This window comes from Clarias gariepinus, chromosome 15, assembly GCF_024256425.1.
Source record: "Clarias gariepinus isolate MV-2021 ecotype Netherlands chromosome 15, CGAR_prim_01v2, whole genome shotgun sequence".
Classification (NCBI taxonomy): Eukaryota; Metazoa; Chordata; class Actinopteri; order Siluriformes; family Clariidae; genus Clarias; species Clarias gariepinus.
Genome location: NC_071114.1, coordinates 18,450,181 through 18,467,242, shown reverse-complemented (window position 1 = coordinate 18,467,242; position 17,062 = coordinate 18,450,181). Strand labels below are relative to the sequence as shown.

The 17,062-nt window shown below is 36.6% G+C and overlaps 1 protein-coding gene across 3 annotated transcripts; it reads right to left on the bottom strand.

Annotated features, from left to right (window-relative positions):
- Positions 1–305: 305 nt before the first annotated feature.
- Positions 306–14,459, bottom strand: LOC128542618 (lysosome-associated membrane glycoprotein 3). 3 transcript variants are annotated; one of them, XM_053512550.1, is made up of 6 exons: positions 14,334–14,454; positions 4,589–4,803; positions 3,273–3,392; positions 1,574–1,646; positions 1,166–1,333; positions 306–565 (listed from the first exon to the last, which is right to left on the bottom strand). In XM_053512550.1, exons 1-6 carry the CDS (start codon positions 14,422–14,424, stop codon positions 426–428), a joined length of 807 nt encoding a protein of 268 aa, XP_053368525.1. In that variant the 5' UTR covers positions 14,425–14,454; the 3' UTR covers positions 306–425. The 3 variants fall into 3 exon arrangements, with proteins under 3 accessions (XP_053368525.1, XP_053368526.1, XP_053368524.1); XM_053512551.1 differs by lacking the exon at positions 14,334–14,454 and adding an exon at positions 5,971–6,051; XM_053512549.1 differs by lacking the exons at positions 306–565; positions 1,166–1,333; positions 1,574–1,646; positions 3,273–3,392; positions 4,589–4,803 and adding exons at positions 9,839–10,240; positions 10,856–11,026; positions 11,308–11,380; positions 12,085–12,204; positions 13,453–13,667 and having other exon boundaries at positions 14,334–14,459.
- Between the last annotated feature and the right edge of the window lie 2,603 nt (positions 14,460–17,062).

The window sequence follows — 17,062 nt, the reverse complement described above, 5'->3', positions numbered from 1 at the left end:
TGGCGACCCCTGAAAGGGAACAGCCGAAAGACAGGAGAAGATATCAGTTATGTGCATGTGTTAAATTCCATGTGCATGTATTTAATTCCTCCATATTTTATTGCTAAAAACTATAATTGTTGTAAAAAAAAAAAGAATTTATACATGTAAAAGTAAACACAAAAAAAGGCTTACATTAATCAATACCATATTTTGTTATTCACATACATAATTTGTTATTCATATATAGCCAACAGTCAAAGTATGAAAACCCACGTTTAGCTTTCTAAAAGATGGAAAAATGTAAACTTTTTAGCATATGATGATAGGTTTTGTTGCAACATGTCATCATGGTTTATTTAGTGCATGGAATATAACAGGCTGTTTTTTTTATTTTTGATTGCTTTAGGCTGTAACAAAGTGATGTTTCTTGATGCCGATCACATTCAGAGTTGCTCGTATTGTTGACTACGATGTTCGCGCATGAGCACAAAGACCAGAACTGCAATAAGTATGACTCCTGCAACTACAGCACCCACCACAATGGGCACGATCCTCTTCATGTAGTCATCCCAACACTCTGTCTCTGCAAAAATAAAAATTAAATATTGAATAATAATTATAATTCATTTACTCACACAGCATCTATTGCACCTATTCAGAATCAGTAAGGTATTAAATCATGAGGGCTCATCAATTGCCACTGGTGAATGCCTCGAGCTTGCTCAATCTACATTTAGATTTTCCTCCAACAGCATTTTAAGAAAAAAGATCACCAATACACTACACCAACCTGCACTCTGGGTTATAATTAAATCAGTCACCATCTTGTTTTTTATTTTTTCATTTTATTGACTATTTTTGTTATGACCACTGGTGGTGCTGCTGATCTTGCTTCCTTAAAATTCCAAAATTTCAGTATCACAATCATTTGTAAACTCTAGAATAATCTGATTTAGATGCCAGAAATGAAACTGATGTCATTTGATCCATAAACAACACATGGGCTTAGCCTTAACATATACAGTAACATGATATAACATTTACACCAGCCAGCCCTGTATTTGTATAAATCAAGATAAGTACTTTATTAACAAATGGTAAATGAATGAGTGATTACAATCCACAGCAACATCTAAAAGAGTAGAAGTACAGTAAGTAAGTGCAATTTGAAAAATGTCTGCACCTTTTCCAAAAGTGGCACTGGGCATGTCAAAGGCCTGAACCCGCAGAGAGGTTAATTTAATCGTAAGGTCTTCAGACAGTAGTCGAGTCTTTGACTGGCACTTGAAGCTCTTGCCCTTAGTAGTCTTAAAGAGCTTATCATGGTCCAAAATGCCAGGGTAGCTTTTACCTGTGGTAGAGAGGAATGACAGCTGTGAAAGGTTTGTGACTAACCTGTTTTTGCTGCTTTTTAAAAAAATATATTTTTCATATAAATAATTCCAGTAAAAAAAAGCCCCAAAAAACACAGCATTTTGAATACAGATTTATTTACAGTATATATTCATCTTTTGAGAAGATAAACAACTGAAATACCATCTCTCATATTGGGAAAAATAAACATGAGGTTTAAGATGTAAACTTTACATACTTTTACATTGTTTACAGGAAGGCTCAGGCTCCAGCAACGCTCTCAGAGTGCTCACATATGACTGATCACCGCTCTGCAATGGGAAAAACAATGAGTGTGATCAGAAATAAATTAATAACCTTAGAAAAGGTACACAAATAACCATTAAAATTGTTAATTGAACCAATTTGGAACAGTAGTTATTTGCACAATGCGCTTACACCTGAGGCTAAGGAAGACTGCCTTTAGCACCAACCAGGAGCATTGGCAGTATGGCCTTTTCAGTGGCTTATGGACATAGTTTTACAACCTCACCGTCCATATAGCATCATATCTTGGCAATGTTGTCGTCCATTCATGCAGCTGGGAGGATCATCTATTTCCACTATTATGCACTGAACTATGGAAGATATATCTGCTCCCCTGTCTTGGGCGATCCCATAGAGCCACTGAGACTTCAGATATATGTCTAAGTATACACTGCATTGATAAGATGCTGCTGTTTGCATTTTTGTAAATTACAGCACTGCGTGTTTGTGGAACTTGGTCTACGGGTTTCTCTCCAACTTCTCTCCACCTTGTGGGCAGCAGCTTCTGATGGCCCTTTGTTGCAGCTTTCACAGGTGTGGACAGCCGGCCGAGCCCAGCCATCAATTAGCCTCAGGCGGGAATCTTCATGAGCTCAGACAGGTTTATCAGCATTTTTCAGTACGCTCGCCTTTTATGAACTAAAAGCTCGCCTTTTATGAGCTAAAAGCTCGCCTTTTATGAGCTAAAAACAAGTGAAATGGCGGCACTCAGTCCACTTACCTTTATGAAGCGAGTTCAAGCATATTGCGTGCTCAGGCTGGTGCAACAAAAGTGTAGCATGCTCAGGCTGGTATAAGGGCAGCATAGCATGCTTAGGCTGGTGCAACAACAGTGTAGCGTGCTCACCTTTGAAGACCCCGGGGCACAGGGTGTCACCCCTCCCACATGCCACTTATGTGTGCAGGTTGGTGTAAGTTGGCAGCTTTAGAGCGGCAGGTTGGACTCTCGTGGGAAGTGGCTCATGCAGCCTTTTTTTTATGCGCCTCTCCTCTCACTATGACGGCCAGCTGGCCACGCCCAGTCATCTATTGGTGCAGCCTTTGAGTGAACCCTTGTGACTTCCAACATCCAGGCTACTTACTCCAACTGGAAATGGGGGCCTTAAAAGCGAACATTGTACACTTTTCTTCTCACCAGCTTAAAAGCTGGTTCTCAGTGCAGATGAAAGCATGCAGTCCATTGATCAATCTCTACCATGCAGTGATCAAATGGTGGCTTTCAGTTTAATTGCCTTTGAGGGCGTGTGGCATCGCCAAACCCGCATGGAGCCTTAAACTTCTGACTTTAAACTTTGGTCTTTTTTACCCAGCGACGCTCTTAATCTGGACTCTGAGCAAAGATTTTATAACATGGCATGAGCCCGAGATCTATTCACTTATTCTGCTCCAGCAGTGCCCAATCTAGTGGGCCCTGCCACTTCTCACACCTGCTTTTTCTGATAAAAAAGACTATATGTGTAATTTTTTTAATGCAAATAATTATTAGAATTTTTAAATTGCAGTGGTATACAAGGAATAAAATGAATACATTGTACAAGAAAAATGATTATTAAAATTCTCAAATATACTGAAGTTATGGTACTTGATGTCCTGCAGGACCCAGGTTACTGTATACCAGTTACAGAACATACCTTGATGAATGTAAATTCCAGATTCCCTCCATCAAATATGAGTGAGAAGATAGCTTTCTTTTCGGTGCAGTATCCTGTTACAGTGGTGATTTTGGGGTCCATGTTGTAATATAATGTCTTCTATATAATTTGAAATAATAATAATAATCTTTTTAATGTAATGTATGGTTCAGAACACAGTATTTAATGTATTAATGTTAATACAATTTATTAAAACTGTCACAAACATATTTACACAGAATCACACATTGTAATTCTACACACAGCTACAGTAAGCTTTAAAACTAAACAAAAATACAGTACAGTTTTTAATTTCAAGTAATCACCTTTATTTAAAACTGGTCATTTGTTTATCATATGTAATTATATATTTTCTTGTTCAGAGTCAGAATGGTTTAAATAACATATTTCTTTTTTATATTTTGAGAAATAAAGCTAATTAACTTTATTTTAATATGTATTAGTAAACAAAAATTATAATTATTGTAAATTATTATAAATATTAAGAAAACAAAAATAATAATTGCAGAGGTATGGAGGGGGGATTGATGAGAATGCATTCATGAGCAGGTGGGATTGGACAGGAGCTCTTTATGTAGATTGGTAAGACCTCGTAAGGAGGATCAAGATTGTTTTTGTGTGTTTTTTTATTTTTATTTGTTGTTCCCTTCTCTTTCACTCAATTTACATCATTTAATTAAATATGAAGAAATAAGGGGTGGCTCAATACTTTTGCACAATACTGTAGCTCTGCCTTACAGTATCTATCTATCTATCTATCTACAGTATCTATCTATCTATCTATCTATCTATCTACTGCATCTATCCTTCCATCTTTTCAATAGTGAAATGAAAGTTGTATATCTAAGGCCTTAGAATAAACTTAAATGTTCGTGCTGAGGAAATAAAGGTACCATAAAGTAATTTTGCTTTTAGTTGGAGTGGTAACATCACTGCATACAACTTTTGTACGTTTAGTGTGTATATTGTACTACTGAAGGTAATTTAAAATATTTTTAAATGCACATGTACGGGTGAAATGCAGAGTAATAGACTCTAATAGGTAATTATGCGTTACAATTCTTTCTCTATGTATCTTAAATTATGTTTAAATGTACACATGTACATTTAAAAATACTAAATGTACAAAAGATGTCCTCATAGCCAAAAACAAGGAAAAGTGAAGCTATTTGAAAAAATGTTGTGCATGCATGTGACATGTGTACTGTTTTTCACAGCTCTCAGAGTGTAACATGACCAACTATTTCTTCACCTCGGTGTGCAGATAAACAGAAAAAGAAAACCACTGAGACTACCTTGTCTTCTTTTACGACAAATTCCACACCGAGACTGGCCATCACACACACTCGCTCATCCTTCTTCAGCGTGTAGGTTTTTATTAGAGGTTTGCTCTCTTTGGGTTGGAGTCTCGGTTTCCTGGACACGTTGTGCTGAGCCTTTGTCTCCTCCAACTGGTTCAGAAAGACCTCTGAGCGCAAAGAGTCTTTAACTTCAGATGACACACTGTTTCCTGTGGGCACAAACCATAACCTGATTGAGGTGCTCATACTTTTCAGTTCACTCAGCATAAGAGTTTATTTATCCACCAAATACAATGTGCAGAACTCTGGTCTGTTGATGGCAGTAATTTAAAAAGAGACATATGTAACACAACAAGGTCTCTCTTTTCACAGAATTGTTTTGTTTACCCCATAATTACACAATATATTTCATAATGTGGATTTTCTAATTATTCATCTATGATGAATATGTTAAAAAAAACATTAAGAAAGAAAAAAATTGAGTAGGTGTGTCCAAACTTTTGACTCGTACAAAGGCCTATATACAGTACTTTTTTTTATATTATGATTACTTTTTTTTTTTTTTTACTTCTTTTCCAAATGGATTGTATCCATATTTAAGCATGGCAAGAAGTAACAATCTTAAAGAAATTTCTGAGCATTTTGTTGGTCAATCTGAGCATGAACTGTTTTAGACACAAATAGCTACAAGTCTTAAAACGGGAAATGGGTAAAACATCAACATAGCCTCGAACTGATGGACCTGAGCTTTCTGAAATTCTTCTTCTCAGTCTATGCCTAAGGTAGTTGTTGCCCGTAAAGCTGCTTAAGGAAAATTAATAAAGTATTGAAAATATTAATAGTTAAACATTACTTGCTCAATAAGTCAACTTTAACATTTAAAGTGTGGGTGCCTGTTTAACTCTTTAGATTTATTTGCAATGTTGAAATGTTAGAGGATTTTGCAGTCTTATTATTGTAAATACCACTTTATCCTGTATACAGGGTTGCGGGGGGGCATGGAGCCTATCCCAAGAGACTTACGGCATTAAGGCAAGATACACCCTGGAAAGGCCGATCCATCGCAGGGTTTTTAAAAGAATAACCCCATGATGTGCAATGATGAAGGCTTATTCCCGGACAAGACCTTCTCTTATACTGAATTATATCCCCCCCCCCCACACACACCTGATTCAGTTCATCATTAACACTCAAAGAGCGGATTTAGTTGAAGGTTGCATTTAATAAACAAATCTGTGATGTGTATTATTATTATTATTATTATTATTATTGTTATAATTTTAAATATAATTATATATATTGTTGCTTCCAAACTTAAATGTTTAGTTTTCTGGTCACTTCAAAACTCATCTGATGTGGAGAAAACATGAACTCACCCACGGACAGCAGAGCAGCGAGGATAAAAAAGTGCATGGCCATGTGGTTTGCCTTAGTCATCTTAAGAAAAGAAACTGCTCTACTTCTCATCAGTGTATGTGTGTATTGTCTTTAAAAGTGCTGTTAACCCTTATGGGAACATCCTTCAGGGGGCGGGACTGTAACACTCGTCAACATATTAACAGAGTGCGTATGTGTGCATGAGAGTCAGAGAGAAAGAAAAAAAGATTTTTGTTTCATAAATCCTTCAAAAAACTGTACTGTAATCATTAGAGAGATAGCAGATTTTTGGTAAGATTGCAGAAAAACTCTTGAAAAACATCCCAGTTTTTCAGTGTCATCATGTTCTTTACGTCTTTGAACAACAAAAATAAACTCAGGTCTAATATGGCATTTACAATCACTTAGTAGGAAAAAGATCTCCAGCACAGACACTAGTCAGAAGATGGATACAGAAAATTTCAATGGCTTTATCACTGCCCAGAAGCAAAGATTCAAGATTCAAGATTCAAATAACTTTATTAATCCCAGAGGGAAATTGCTTATGCTCGGTTACAGGTGCTCACAGTTGTTAACTAAGAAAGGTAATAAATAATAAAGGTAATAAATAATAATAATAATAATAATCTTAAAAAAAAAAAAAAAAAAGTTCTTAAAACAGTAAGTACCATAAGAATATGACTCAGGGCCACTTGTAAGTATTGCACAGTAATCTAGTATTGTTTATGTAATATTGTATTATTGTATGTAATCTTGTATTACATATTTTATTGGGAAGTAGTATTGCAGTAATTATATTATTAATATGGTAAGTGATAATGTCCTGTTGTGTAACAGTTAGTGAAAAATCCACATACATGTGTGTATGAGTTACAGAGAAGAGTTGTAAATTTTTATGGCCGTTGGGAGAAAGGATCTTCTGTGGCGCTCTGTGGAACACTTGATAGTAATCAGTCTCTGGCTAAAACTGCTCCTCTGTTCAGCAAAGACACTGTATAGCGGGTGAGAAGGATTGTTCAAAATGGATTGTACTTTGGATAGAATCCTCCTCTTTGCTACTTCATCCACAGAGTCAAGCTCCATGCCTAGCACCGATCCGGCCTTTTTAATTGACTTGTCCAGTTTGTTCTTATCAGACACCTTAATGTTACCACCCCAACAGACCACAGCGTAAAAAATGACACTCGCCACAAAGTCCTGCTTCTCCTAAAGTCTACAACCATCTCCTTTGTTTTCCTGATGTTTAGTTGTAGGTGGTTACGCTCACACCAGGAAACGAAGTCATCCACCACAGACTGGTACTCAGAGGTGTCACCCTCCTTTACACACCCAACAACCACAGAGTCGTCAGAGAACTTCTGCAGGTGGCATGACTCTGAGTTATATCTAAAGTCAGATGTATAGAGGGTGAAAAGAAACGGAGACAGTACAGTCCCCTGGGGAGCTCCAGTGCTGCAGATCAAAGTCTCGGACACACAGTTCTGTAGTCGGACATACTGGGGACGGCAGGTCAGATAGTCCATGATCCAGGAAACCAAGCGGTTGTCAATGTTTATGTTCATTAGTTTCTCCCCCAGTACTGCCGGTTGGATGGTGTTGAAGGCACTGGAGAAGTCAAAGAACATCATCCTTACTGTGGTCCTAGGCTTGTCAAGGTGAGAGTAGGTACGATGTAGCAGGTGTATTATGGCGTCATCGACTCCCATGAACGGCTGATAGGCAAACTGAAGAGGGTCCAGAGAGGACTTCACCAGGGGACGAAGTGTATCCAGGATCAGTCTCTGGAACACCTTCATAATGTGCGATGTCAAAGCAACAGGCCTGAAATCGTTCTGGGCACAAGGACGTGGTGTTTTGGGTACCGGCACAATGCATGATGTTTTCCACAGTGCAGGGACTTTTTGCAGAGACAGGCTCAGGCTAAAGAGGTACTGGAGGACACCACATAGTTGGGGAGCACAAGATTTCAGGACTCTCGGATTGATCTTATCCGGACCTACAGCTTTTGTAGGGCTGATCTTCCTGAGGCCATGCTTCACCTGATCCACTGAGATATTGATTGCTGGGAGTGCAGGAGTAGTGACTGTGACTGATAAGTGATGTCTATTATTAAGAAGTGGAAGGTATTTGGTACAACACAAGCTCTCCTTGGATCAGGATGTCGTTCCAAACTGGATGAAAGAGCCAGGAGAAAACTTGACAAGGCGGCTATCAAGGGGCATACAGCAACTCCGAAGCAGTTGCAGGATTTTCATATATAATGGTTATTGTGTGGATGTCAAATCAAATTAAATCAAATCAATTTTATTGTCACATCACGTTACTGGTACACTGGTACAGCACATGTGAATGAAATTCTTATCTGCAAGCTACACAAGCAATAGTGGTGTATAATTATATACACATGCATATTTGTATATACACATACACACACGTTTGTGAGAGTGTGTCTACTTGTGTATAATACTGTAAATATATAAAGAATGCCCGCAATAAATGTTGTACAAAAGGCAATTACAGTGGTGTGAAAAACTATTTGCCCCTTTTCTGATTTCTTATTCTTTTGCATGTTTGTCACACAAAATGTTTCTGATCATCAAACACATTTAACTATTAGTCAAAGATTACACAAGTAAACACGAAATGCAGTTTTTAAATGATGGTTTTTATTATTTAGGGAGAAAAAAAATCCAAACCTACATGGCCCTGTGTGAAAAAGTAATTGCCCCCTGAACCTAATAACTGGTTGGGCCACCCTTAGCAGCAATAACTGCAATCAAGCGTTTGCGATAAGTCTTTAACAGCACTCTGGAGGAATTTTGGCCCACTCATCTTGGCAGGATTGTTGTAATTCAGCTTTATTTGAGGTTTTTTTTTGGGGGGTCATTGTCCTGCTGCAGCACCCAAGATTGCTTCAGCTTAAGTTGACGAACAGATGGCCGGACATTCATGGTTCCATCTATCACAGCAAGCCTTCCAGGTCCTGAAGCAGCAAAACAACCCCAGACCATCACACTACCACCACCATATTTTACTGTTGGTATGATGTTCTTTTTCTGAAATGCTGTGTTACTTTTACGCCAGATGTAACGGGACACGCACCTTCCAAAAAAGTTCAACTTTTGTGTCGTCGGTCCACAAGGTATTTTCCCAAAAGTCTTGGCAATCATTGAGATGTTTTTTAGCAAAATTGAGACGAGCCTTTATGTTCTTTTTGCTTAAAAGTGGTTTGCGCCTTGCCATGCAGGCCGTTTTTGCCCAGTCTCTTTCTTATGGTGGAGTCGTGAACACTGACCTTAATTGAGGCAAGTGAGGCCTGCAGTTCTTTAGATGTTGTCCTGGGGTCTTTTGTGGCCTCTCGGATGAGTTGTCTCTGCGCTCTTGGGGTAATTTTGGTCGGCCGGCCACTCCTGGGAAGGTTCACCACTGTTCCATGTTTTTGCCATTTGTGGATAATGGCTCTCACTGTGGTTCGCTGGAGTCCCAAAGCTTTAGAAATGGCTTTATAACCTTTACCAGACTGGTAAAGCCTGGTTGATTCATACTTCATACTACAGCAACAGACATTTTCATAAACACACACTGGCTAGCTAGGCTAATTTGCTAACTGAACTGACCGTCATAGGGGACAACATAACTGCATACACCATAGAGAGTGCACATGTCTAATAAGTAGCAATGTGAAGTTTATTCTGTAATGTTTACAATAATAAGGTGAATTTCAGAATAGTTTATTACTAGTTCTCTTTCTGTCTTTTCATCTTTTTATTATATATTTGCCTATAAACCAGTATTTTATGGATTATATAATTTATGTGCATGTGTTAAAGTTGAAATATGAAAAAAGGAAAAGCAACATTCCACATTTAATCCTTGCTATTTTATTACTAGAAATATTTTTTCAATAAAAAAATAAAACATTTTTCAATAAAATAATTTATACATCTAAAAGTAAACACGAATGAGGCGTACATCTATCTATATCAATACATATTTGTTATTCACACACTGCCAACAGTCAAGGTATAAAAACACATTTAGTTTTCTGATAGATGGAAAAAATCTAACAGGCTGGTTTTGGATTTTTGATAGCTTTAGGGTGTAACACAGTGATGTTTCTGTGATGAATTCAGATTTGTTCATAGCCTTGACTACGTCGTTCACGCCTGAGCACAAAGACCAGAACTGCAGTAAGGATGATTCCTGCAATTACAGCACCCACCACAATGGGCACGATCCTCTTCATGTAGTCCTGCCAACACTCTGTCTCTGCAAAAATAAATAAATAAATAAATAAATATTATAATTAATTTACTTATACAGCATCTATTATACCTATTTAGGCTCAGTAATGTATTATATCATGAGGGCTCCCCAATTCCCACTGGTGCATCTCCTGTGCACCTATACCTATCTAAATCTACTTTCCTCCAATAGAAACAAAAACAGGATTTCCTCCAATAGAAATAAAAACAGGATGGTCCACCTCATTAAATTAAAATTTAATACACCCACAAATGAATTTCACATACACTATATCAGGAACTGCTAATGATTTGTTATGGATACATAGGAAAAATGTCCAGATAGAGATCACTAATGCACTGCTCTCTGGTTAATTTCTTCATACCATTTACTGTATTTAGTTATGACTGTTGGTGGTGCTATTAAGCTCACTTCCTTGAAGCATCACAATAAACAACTTTTGTGATTTAATTTACATTCATAAAGAGGAGAAAATTCTAGGTGTAGATGTCAGAAATCATCATCAATGTCATTTTATCCAATTAAACTCTTACAACAGCCAGCCCTGGATCAGTAATGACAATACACATCAAAATCTAGAAGAGTAGTAAAAAAATACAATTTGGAAAATGTCTGCACCTGCTCCAAAAGTGCCACTGGGCATGTCAAAAGCCTGAACCTGCAGAGACATTAATTTAATCGTCAGGTCTTCAGACAGATATAGTTGAGTCTTTGACTGGCACTTGAAGCTCTTGCCCTTGGTGGTCTTAAAGAGTTTATCATGGTCCAAAATGCCCGGGTAGCTTTTACCTGTGGGAGGAGAGAAAAAACTGCTGTGGAAAGTTTTGACTAACCTGTTTTTGTTGCCTTTATATTTTATTTAGATATTATCCATATGAATAATTCCAGTAAAAAAATCAGAGCCCTAAAACACTTTTAAATACAGGTTTATTTACAGTATACAGTATATTATTATTTTTTATCAAAACACCATCTCTTTAATGGGAACAAATAATATAACATGAAAATAGGATAAAAAATTATTATTTTTTGTTTTAAGTGCTATGGTTTAAGATGTAAATTTTTCATACTCTTGCATTGTTTACAGTAGGGCTCAGGCTCCAGCAGCGCTCTCAGCGTGCTTACATATGACTGATCACCGCTCTGAAGGCAATGGAAAAAAACATAAAGTGTGATTAGAGATAACAAATAAACAACCTTTAAATTTTTATACGACAGACTTGGAACAGTAAAATAATGTTGGTTATTCCAAAGATGCTGTTCATTGTGGGCTGTGGACTGTTATTTCTCCTGGCCTTCATGTGTGTCATTAAATGTATTGTTATTATTAATACCAATAATATTATAATATTGTCGAATGACTGCGAGACAGGTTTTTCTATAGTATGCTACAGTACTAGTGTGGACACAAGAAAAAATTCAATGTTTTTTTAATTTGTGATTTATTCTCTACATTCTATAACAACAATGGAGATAGTACTGTAAATAGAAAAATAGCTATTAATATTTATGGAAGGAGTTTCCAGTGTCAGCACTCTGCAAAAGTCAGCAACTTTGTTTTCAGACATCTTGAGGTAAAGGAGTTTACACTGTGTGGTTTCTCAGTAAAATAGCAAAACGTTTCTTTGACTTAATAGTTATAATCAGATAAAAGAAAGAGTAGGATGTGTCACCCTTTAATTCATATCATTTTTAAACATTTCAAACGGTATGCAAACAATAAAATGTAGCCCTCTAAAATAAACATGATTGAAGGAGTGCAGTAACGGACTACTCTGTTACTTCCCAAACATACTCAAGTTATGTTACTTGATGTTTTGCATCCCAAATTTTGTCGCCTGACCTACCTTGGTAAATGTAAATTCCAGATTCCCTCCATCAAATCTGAGTAAGAGGTTAGCTGCCTGATCAGAGCAGAATCCGGTTACACTCGTGGCTTTGGGGTCCATGTTGTAGTACAATGTCTTCTACAGAATTTGATATAATAATAATAATTTGAATGTAATGCATGTGTTAATGTGGTTAATACAATTTATTAAAACTTTCACAAACATACAGTACTTTTACACAATCATATACTGTAATTCAGCTACATTGAGCTTTAAAACTAAGCCAAGAGTATACAGTAGTACAGTTTTTAGTTTGATTTAATCACCACAGTTTATGGGAAACTAGCCATTTTAAAACAGAATTAGTGATTTAAATAACAATTTGGTTATATTTAGAGAAATAAAGCCAGTTAATTTTGTTTCAAATAGTAATTGTAGAGGTATGAAGGCTGGATTGATGAAAGATCATGCATAAAAAGGTCGAATTGGCCAGAAGTTCTTTATGTCTTTATATAGGGGTGGGATTGGTCAAAATCCCTTGAGGAGCAGAGTGTATGAAACATGATTTTTTTTTTTGATGGGTGGGTTCATCAGAATTTCTTTAGAAGTAGACATACATAGTACTGTACAAAAGTCTTGAGGCCCTCGTCATGTCGTCATATTTGGCTTTCGAAGAGCCAGAGTTTTTTTTATGTAATGTAGTGAATAGTTCTTGGGGAGTGTTCGAAAGAGATAAGAGGGGAAATGAGATTGCTACTGAGGTTGAGGTTAAACAACCAATATTTAAACTGTATCTTTAGGCATTTCCAGCCTGTCACAAGTAAGAAGTGTCTTAATCTATCTATCTATCTATCTATCTATCTATCTATCTATCTATCTATCTATCTATCTATCTATCTATCCATCCTTCTTTTTAATTGTGAGAAGCCTTTAGTGCTCATGCTAAGAAATAAAGGTACCATAAAGTAAATTCGCTTGTAGTTGGAGTTGTAAAATCACTGCAAACTTTTGTATATTTAGTGTGTATATTTTTCCGTTGAAGGTACTTCATAATAATAATTATAATTTTAAATGCACACACGTACAGGTGAAATGTATAGTAACAGGCCACTGCACACCTCTGCTGATTAAAATTCTTTCTCCATGCACTTTAAATTATGTTTAAATGTACACATATACATTTAAAAATACTAAATGTACGAAAGATGTCCTCATAGACAGAAACAAGGAAAAGTGAAGCTACAGTCTTTAAAGAAATGTTGCATAAGTTGCTGTGCATGCATGTGACATGTGTGCTGTTTTTCACAGCTCTCAGAGTGTAACATGACCAACTGTTTCTTCACCTCGGTGTGCAGATAAACAGAAAAAGAAAACCACTGAGACTACCTTGTCTTCTTTTACGACAAATTCCACACCGAGACTGGCCATCACACACACTCGATCATCCTTCTTCAGCGTGTAGGTTTCTACTGGAGGTTTGCTCTCTTTGGGTTGGAGTCTCGGTTTCCTGGACACGTTGTGCTGAGCCTTTGTCTCCTCCAACTGTTTCAGAAAGACCTCTGAGCGCAAAGAGTCTTTAACTTCAGATGACACACTGTTTCCTGTGGGCACAAACCACAACGTAATAGAGATGCTTATGCTTCTCAGTTCACTCAGCACAAAGGGTTTTTATCCACCAAATACGATGTGCAGAACTCTGGTCTGTTGATGGCAGTAATTTAAAGAGAGACATATGTAACACAACAAGGTCTCTCTTTTTACTGATGGTTAATATCTTTATGTTTTTAACATTTACGGAAATACAGTAGTCTCCAGTGTCAGTGCTCCAGTGTAACAAAGCATGCTTGTATTCTATCAACGGGTCATTCCAACAGAATTCTTTGCCACACCCTTCGGGATAGGTAAAGGCACTCATCCTATCTATATATTTATATTTAATGAAAATATTATTGATTTATATAATAATAGAATCAATAAGAGTTAAGGGAGAAGGATAACTAGTTCTGTATTTGTGGTACAAACATCATCCACTCAATAAGTATTAGTTATTAGTAGTATATGACATTCTTTTAAACTGAACGGCTGAGTTACATACAGTACACACACACACACACACACACACACACACACACCTGATTCAGTTCATCATTAAAACTCAATGAGAGTATCCTTTTTTTTAAGTGTTGTTGCTTCCAAAATGATAATGCTTAGTTTCCTAGTCACTTCAAAACTCATATGATGTGGAGAAAATATGAAATCAGACTCACCCATGTACAGCAGAGCAGCGAGGATGAAAAAGTGCATGGCCATGTGGTGCGCATTAGTCATTTTAAGAAATGAAACTGCTCTGCTTCTCATCAGTGTGTGTATTCTCTTTAAAAGTGCTGGTAATCTTATGGGGACTCCCTTCATAGGGAGGGGCTGTAACACTCGACAACGTAATAACAGCCAGCAAATATTATAAACCACAAATGTAATACAAATCTTCAGCTTTTAATGGAATAATCACGCAAACTTAATACATTTCTCACAAAGTTAATAACAATCGTGGGCTGTTTTTACACTGAAGGGTGTTATAAGCGCTGTAATGTTCACAGCAATAGGAGGTCTCTTCCTGTAAAGCTCAGTCTGTCGAGTGTTTCTGTTTCTGAATGCAATTGAGTAATTTAATTTGCCACTATTGTGTAAAAGCTGTTTTTCCTCTGATCATGCACTCGTGGACAATGTTGCATCAACTTTTGTAGAACTACACTTATTCATTGACTCCCTCATTGTCTCTACCGCTTTGTCCTGTGTGCACCTGGTGGCCTGCAGTCTATCACAGAAGACTTAGGGCATGAGACAGGGTACACCTTGGATGTGAACACATACATACACACACTTATTCACAGACCACGGGCAATTTTGGGAACACTAATAAGTCTACTCTGCATGTCTTTGGACTGTGGGAGGAAACCGGAGTACCCGGAGGAAACCCACTAAGCACACGGAACTTGGAGGTACAAGGCGACAGTGCTAACCACTAAGCCACTATGCCACCATTAGTAGAACTTCAGTCTTTATTTATTCCTGTATGATCATGTATCATCTGTAGTTCTAATAAGTATGGACAGAGAGAGAGAGAGACAGACAGACAGACAGATATATCTTCTGGACATTTTCATTTATTTACACTTTTTAATTGCATTTACATTTATTTTGTCTTGTTCAGATTGTTTTTTATATTTCTTATATATTTTGGGAAATGTTTATATTTTCTATGCTCTACTTTCTTATAGTTCAGCTATTTATCTTTTTCTTATTTCTCGTTAATTGTTTTTAAAATGTTTAAGGTCACGGGAGGTCGTATAAGCATTTCACTGCATACCATACCGTGTATGACTGTGTATGTGACAACTAAAATTTGAGTATGACTCTGTATGACTGTGTATGTGACAAATAAAATTTGAATTTGAATTTAAATTTGCATCTATTGACAGAAAAGCAGAGACAGACAGACATAAGAATGTCTGTTGCTAAAACATATCAATAGACAGAAATGAACATGTTTTATGGACATGAAATTATTTGAAATAGTGTTTAAAGTGAAACCAGTCTGTCATTAATTTCCCTCTATGAAAAAGAAAAAATTTCCCCATCTATAAGAGAAAAAACTGAGAATGGCCAGAGAGACGAGAGGAGACAAGAAAATACTAAATAATCAGAATAATCACAGAAGCTTACTAACGTTCTTACTAAGCTAATCAAATGACAGAAATGACTAAAATCTTACACACAACACACCCTGATGTTACAACAGATAATTTAACATCTACTTCTCCAAGATCTTATGTTTTCTACAGAGAGGCAAACAGACAATATAGTGGTGTTTACTGCAGAGTATTTTCATTTTTGTCATTAACATGCATTCAGTGCTTTAATTCACTTTTTCAGTGTAGATGTTCTCGTCTTACTTCGGTCACTGAGGTTAACTAACCGGACAGACAGACGGACAGACATTTGGCCTGACAGGCAGATACTGTACATAAACAGACAGCCGTACAGGAAGAAAGACAGACAAATAAACAGACAAACAAGTAGTGACCTACAATCAGGCAGACATACTGATAGAGACAGACAGTCAGGCAGACAGACAGAAATTAGACAAACAGAGACGGATGAACAGACAGACAAAGACACAGAAAGAATGACAGATACAGATGAACAGATACATCAAACAGAAACAGAGTTTAACAGTTTTAAAATAAATAAACAAACAAACAAGAGTTATGATTAATCAGGTTGAAACCAATTTCATTCTAATTATTAATTGAAACTTTGTAGATGATTTTCTTCAGTAGTCTCTGTTCAGTGGTTTTTATCCATTTTCTCTTTGTGATAATCAGACTCTGAAAGAAGAAAACACCCAGAATAAAAACTTTTTAGCTGAAGCTGCCAAACATGAAGAAACCAAAGCTAAAGAAGCATCCATGGACTACAAATTAAAGACACGTTTGCCTGTAAAGACAATAAAGAAACAGAATTGAACTTGGTTAAAATACAGTGTAATAAGACATCAGCCATCCTACAACATCATGTGATGTCTAATACTTTACATTTACATTTGCATTTATTTCTATTGTTTTATATTACCAATGTTAAATTCTGCTTCTTTATTGACGCTATAGACATTATGTCTTTGATTTGTAGTCCACTAGTCTGAGAACTATATTTCCCTTAAGATATTTAGAAAACTGATTGACGTATAGGTGACTTGTGTTAAGGCAATTAAGTGAGGTGCTTTTAACCTCAGCTATCTGTCTGTATACGCCCTTGATGAAGATCTCTGACCAAAAACTTAAAAATATTTATAAATCTTCGCACAAATTGCATGTTTAGATGCCATTTTTCTTTTGTTGTAATAATCAAACCCTAACATTCTGCACTGTCGCTAACAAATTGTTTGATTTTTGTTGAATGTCTATTCTGGATGCAAGTTTATTATTCATTTTTTTAA